The sequence below is a fragment of the Helianthus annuus genome, chromosome 14, assembly GCF_002127325.2.
Source record: "Helianthus annuus cultivar XRQ/B chromosome 14, HanXRQr2.0-SUNRISE, whole genome shotgun sequence".
Lineage (NCBI taxonomy): Eukaryota > Viridiplantae > Streptophyta > Magnoliopsida > Asterales > Asteraceae > Helianthus > Helianthus annuus.
Genome location: NC_035446.2, coordinates 136,972,383 through 136,978,365, shown reverse-complemented (window position 1 = coordinate 136,978,365; position 5,983 = coordinate 136,972,383). Strand labels below are relative to the sequence as shown.

Sequence of the window (5,983 nt, the reverse complement as noted above, 5' to 3'; positions counted from 1 at the left end):
GATACCTGTATTTACTGATTTTTACCTTCAAATACCATACCGTATGGTACCGAGCATTTTCGGTGCCGGTACCTAATTTCGATAATTTTCCGGATCGGTACTTTCGGTGCCGTTACATGTACCGAGCCTCATCCATGTTTTAACGTGTTAGCATCATAATAACTAAACTGAAAACAACCGAATTTCCAACATGTAGGACGTGTGGGTTCTACTATTATATATTAGATTATTTAAAATCGTTTTTTTAGGACGAAATGACTATCGTTACCACGTCATTTTTATTTATGTTTTAATATTCGGTATCTGATTGTCGTTACCAACAAGCGTTTTGCAGACATTAGGTCCTCGCCGCAACGCGCGGGCGGAAAATCAACTAGTTTTATATAAATCTAAAGAGTAAATTACGATTTTGGCCACTGTGGTTATATCACTTTTACTATTTTAGCCCAAAAAGAAATATTTTAACATCTGGACCTTCAACGTCTTTTTTTCTAACCTTTTTGGCCCCTAAAAGTAAATGGATAGGGTTAGTGTTAGGGGCCAAAAAGGTTAGAAAAAAAACGTTGTGGGCTCAGATGTTAAACGATTTATCTTTTGGCTAAAAGGGTAAGAATTGATATAATCACAGGGGCCAAAATCGTAATTTACTCAAATTTAAATAAAATTATAAAATAACATAAAAATAATAGGTTTGTTTCCGGAATGCGGCCTAACTTCCATATTCAACTAGAAAGGAGGCATTGACTTGACATATCTTTTCAATTTTCAACCACTCGTGAAAAACCCCATTTCAAATCAACACTTTGCTTTTTCTTCTTCACAGCAGATGGAGGCACCTCAAGTAGAAGCCATGAGTACTGAGACCAGAAACAACAACCCTCCTCAAGACGATGAACAAGACAATATCATCGATACCTGGTTGGTAACTCTTATCTTCAATTTTTCATTGCTTAATTATTCATTTCATCTAATTCTTTTTACATAATTTCTGAATACTTCAGTTGTTCATGCATCTACGAGTGCACCGAGACCGTCTTAGATTATTTGTTCTGTGGCCTCTGTTAGATTTTATTATTATCACTTCTCCAGGAGCTTCTTGTTACATTCATCCTTTTTTTTTAATATTATTTCTATGCTACTTTTTTTATTATTTAGCACTTATTTGTTAATAGCAGATGCAACACATCAATCAGTCATATCGTGTGTAGAATTGTCTGAATCGAAATGAGATGCTTTTTTTTTTCTTTTTGTTTTTTTTGTCTGAAAGGCCGAAATGAGATGATTAACCGGTACAATTTGGGTTTGGGATAATTTCAAAATCTTATCTTATTACGCATGAATCCGTGATTTCAGCCTTCAAATTAATAATTGTGCAGCTGATTTAAAATTGGGTGCTACTTTCTACACCCCCCCTATCTACTTTTTTCACCCCCCTTCTCTCACATACTTACAGGTGGGGCCTGCGTGGGACCGACAGTTTTCCTCTCACAAGGGAGGGTGTAATCAGAAAGCAGGGGGTGTGTATAGAATGGGCCTTAAAATTTCCTAATTGAACAATAATTTAGTTTAATTATTCCTGCAACTAATTTAAAATGTCCAGTTGAAAACAAATTTCCTTTTGTCAATCATATATGATTATAAAAATATTTTCTTTTTGTTTTTATCTGATTGACATGAGGTATCATTATATATAGAATCCACTTACAGATCACTTTCCACTTATCCATCCTCTTAATTCTCGAAAACATTATTTCCATATGCAAGTTGCTAAACGAGTCGATGTCAAATAGTATAAAATCGAGATCGACTTGTTTTATCTTAACCTTAATATTTAAAGCTTTAGCTCGCTAATAAACTTTTTGGGTTGAGCTACTTAGTTTAATAAATGTTTAGTTATATTATTTATATAGACAGGGTAACAGTTATTTTGAGGACGTTAAATATTACGAAAATCGTGAGAACAAATAAATAGCAAATCAAAATCATTTTTTTTAAGTACATGCCTCCTTATAATTAGAATCAAATATTAAAAAAGGGATTTTACTTCTTAAATAATTTATCTCTCATCTCAAAATCACTTTCAATAAATTTTTACACGGGTAAATACAACAAATTTACATATAAATAAATTTTCTTTATTTAAGAATACTTGTAAATTCAAATGTGTGAAAAAAATTTCTAATACTGTATTAGATTTTTTTTACTTATTTTTATTATACAGTTAACATAATAAAAAAAACTATTAAACTTATATAATAATACACATGTTTAGGCTTGCGAGCCTAGTGCATCTCAGTATATATAGCTCGGATTGATTCGAGCTTTTAGCAGGCCGATCGCGATTAGCTCACGTACAACTCCCGTCGTTTACACCCTTAAATAGAGCCATCAAAACCTCAATATATATATAATGCAAGCTTGCGTTTATCTAGTGTTTGACATTTGTTGTAAACCATTTTACCATACCGATTGATCAAGTGCAAATGTACATTGATTAGTTTGTAAACTATTTACATACACTCAGGTATAAAATAAAAAATGTTCAAGCAGGCGGATTTACAATTCGATGAGTGTTAACCGGCTCTAGACACCAAAACCCGGTCTATACAGGGTTCAAACTCTTAAGACTGTTATTGAGATTTGGCTAAGTTCCTACTTGTCATACCATGCAACACTTTAACGAATCCGATATAAGTTAGGTGTCCATCACTCTGCCTAATCCAGTCAACCATAACATCACGAACCGGAATTGCTGGGCCGAGGCCCAATTCCTGAGAAAAAAGGCCACAATTTTTTTTATCAAAAAGGGAAAAATATAAGAAATCCATGGTTGTTAACGCTGTTTTAGTAGGAACAAATACCAGTTAACTTACAGAAGCTAGTTCTTCATGTACAATAGGTCTGTTACCGTCTTTCTCAAATATTTCATAGGCGTCGCGACTCTGCCTTTCCCATCGATCAAGACCCTCGAGTTGATGGACACGAAGGGCAGCTGCACAGAACTCCTCAAAGTCCATCCTCCTATATTGAAGGCTGCAAAGCTGCAAGAAGTGCAAGGTAGAATGGTCAAATCATCTAAATACCCGAATGCGATTATACGTATTAGAATGACGGATAAATGCATACCGACTCTAGGAACTCATGGACACCAGACTCCTTCATTGCTTCTGTCGTGTATTTCATCAAGGGCTGACCCATAGACAAAAAAATAAACATTAACATATGACATAAATAATGTCTAAATCTAGAACAAGAATAAGTTGTGTTAGTTACCAACCGTTTTTAAATTTTCGACACTTATGAATCCGTTTACGCTTGGTTCTAACAATGAAAACTGCTCCTTCAAGTAGACTAATTCATCAAAAATTAAGGTCTTCGATAGAGCCTGCAGTTTGGAAGGAAAGAAAACTACTGTTATACGTATTGCCTATAATCATAAACCTATGGTCGATTCATTATACAAAAAAAAATGCACCCGTAAAGCTGATTTACGCAGATTCGATGCACAAATATAACGTTTCAGAAACTTCAGTATTGAAATATCAAATGGCGTTTTAACTTCATTATCATTTCGAATCCACGGATGGCCTACAACATGTTTAATCAATTTAGTGTTTAAAAATAACGGTTAATTTACGACATAAAAACATCATAGATGCTTACATAAAGCTTGGGCAGCGGTTAATCGTTTCCTAGGATCCTTATTCAATAAAGTTTTGACAAAATCTTTGGCCTCAAACGATAAGTTTGACCACACGGCTTCATCAAAATGTGGTTCATTTTTTAGCACCGATCGAAATATCCCAGACTCGGTTCTACCCCAAAAGGGACGGTTGCCACACAAAAGAACATAAGCTATAACGCCAGTGCTCCATACATCAGCTTCTGTACTATATGACCTTTGTAGAACCTCGGGAGCAACATAGTATGCGCTACCAACAATGTCATCCAGCTTTTTCTCTACAAACCAGATAATGTTTCACTACTAAAAAAGTTTGGTCAATTTGCGTAGCGTGTTGGGCACATATATCATATAAAAAACAAGCATCAGATGCCTATGGAATATTTAAATTTTAGTTTACCTGGACAGACAAAGTCTGACAAACCAAAATCTATGGCCTTCAATCTTGCGTCGTTGTCGTTCGTTGCAAATAAGAAGTTCTGCTTCATAGGTTAGACACCGTTAAATGAAATATACATAATACAGTACAAAAATACATGTTTTGAATTAGTGAACATCTCACCTCGGGCTTTAAGTCCCGGTGAACCACACCTTGAAGATGACAAAACGCAACAACTGTCAACATTTGTATTAACACCCCCTTAGCATCATATTCCGTGTATTTTCCGCCCCTGCAACATACGCAATTCTTTTAAAATACTCGCTTTTGAAGAAAAAGAATGCAACTTCAAATACATACAACACGAAATGCTAACCTTGAAAGTATTCTATCTAAAAGCACTCCTCCGTCACATAACCTGAGAAAAACAAGTATGAATATTCAATTAAGATGTAATATTTGCAATACATAAGTAATAGTAAAAATAAAAAGAGAATTTTAAAATGCAAGACTTACTCCATTACAAGGAAGACAAAATTATGGTCCTCGTATGCATCATAAAAGTTTATTAGATTGCTATGTCCTGTCAAAGTCCTTAGTATCTTTACCTCCCGATGAACATCCTCAATGGCAATGGCTGTAGTCATCTGAACAAAACGATTCCCGTTACTAACTTTAATAAGATTTATACCTAATAAATAAGTAGCAGTTTGCGCCATGGGTTACAACAATCCTATGAGCCCAAGATTATTTTTCCTGTTTCTATTATTTCACAATTGGTATTCTATTTCTTACTATAACATAGTTGATTAAAATATTATTGTTTTCTTACCTAAAGCACCTACCTATACGCAACTGCAATCATATCTAATCCTAAAGTATCATTTTATAATTCCTAAATTGTTTCAATTCTTCCTGAACAAGAACCTCATACTCCCCGGGATTCGTATGTGAGCAAAAATATTAGCCTCGTTATCGGCCTGCTTATTCGGTTTTAAACGTAGCCAATGATTCACTACTCGAGGAAGCTGGAAGACTTGTTGTATTTCCACTTATACGAGTATTACACGGGTTTCTAACTTTCTATCATAGTATTAACATAAAAAACAATCAACAAACAAGCATACCTTTTTCTTAGGAATAATCTTAACAGCAACTTGTTGACCTTTAAATTCCCCCTTCTTGCATTTCGCCCGACGTGTATGCCCAAAATGCCCTTTGCCAACCTCCTCCCCAATATCATACTTATGGCCAATATGCTTCGAAAACCCAAAACTCTTATTCAACTTTTCCTCCCCGCCACCTTTCCCTGTCCTCCGCGCAAGCACACCTTTCATGTGTTGCGCGGGGGACAAAGGCGCAAACGCGCGCCTAAAAAGCCTCTTAGGCGTTGCATTTGTCCCTTTCTTAGAGAACACATACTTACCCGGGTAAAACGCGAAAAATGTGGACTTTTTCTCTCCAGCATTATGATTCTTCTTCTTGCCTGTTTTTTCTATTGCGTTATCGTTGTTGGGTTTAGCCGCAGCCATGGGGATTTCTTTGTTTTTGGGTGAAGTTTTGTGTTTGGAGCTGAAAATACCCATTTGGGGGATCTCTGCATGTACGCGGATCTTTCCCCCAAACAGGAATTAGAATATGAAAAATTCTATGTGTTTTTGGGCATTTGGATGTTTGTTTTGTGTTTGGTGTTTGAAGGGGGTTGGAAAGGGAGGGGAGGGGGAAGAGGAAGATCTGGAAATGAAGATTTGTGAAAATCTGGTTGATGAGGTTGTTGATTCAGTTAAATGGGGGGATTCTACCATCTTTGAATATTAACCAACCGATGTCCACCTGGCTGACACCTGGACTCCCTATTTTATTTGAAACGATAAATTATATTTAAGAATATTACTATTACTATTATTACTATTACTATATAT

General features: G+C 35.5%; 1 protein-coding gene and 1 long non-coding RNA gene across 2 annotated transcripts; one reads left to right on the top strand and one right to left on the bottom strand.

The window, feature by feature from the left end:
* Positions 1–710: 710 nt before the first annotated feature.
* Positions 711–1,244, top strand: LOC110905933. The gene is made up of 2 exons (XR_002573531.2): positions 711–918; positions 1,002–1,244. It is a non-coding gene; the product is annotated as an uncharacterized LOC110905933 (long non-coding RNA).
* Positions 1,245–2,527: 1,283 nt separating this feature from the next.
* LOC110903873 (CDPK-related kinase 5) lies at positions 2,528–5,778 on the bottom strand. Its single transcript, XM_022149671.2, has 11 exons — positions 5,189–5,778; positions 4,578–4,708; positions 4,438–4,479; positions 4,245–4,353; positions 4,083–4,161; positions 3,664–3,960; positions 3,476–3,588; positions 3,278–3,385; positions 3,127–3,189; positions 2,874–3,041; positions 2,528–2,771 (listed from the first exon to the last, which is right to left on the bottom strand). The coding sequence occupies exons 1-11, from the start codon at positions 5,645–5,647 to the stop codon at positions 2,631–2,633; spliced, it is 1,710 nt and encodes a 569-aa protein (XP_022005363.1). The 5' UTR covers positions 5,648–5,778; the 3' UTR covers positions 2,528–2,630.
* Between the last annotated feature and the right edge of the window lie 205 nt (positions 5,779–5,983).

Coding starts and splice junctions, on each gene's coding strand:
- LOC110903873 (XM_022149671.2), bottom strand. CDS start 5,647: ATGGGTATTTTCAGCTCCAAACACAAAACTTCACCCAAAAACAAAGAA. Junction 3,386..3,475: donor TGCGTAAATCAGCTTTACGG/GTGCATTTTTTT, acceptor TCCAAACTGCAG/GCTCTATCGAAGACCTTAAT. Junction 2,772..2,873: donor TACATGAAGAACTAGCTTCT/GTAAGTTAACTG, acceptor CTTTTTTCTCAG/GAATTGGGCCTCGGCCCAGC.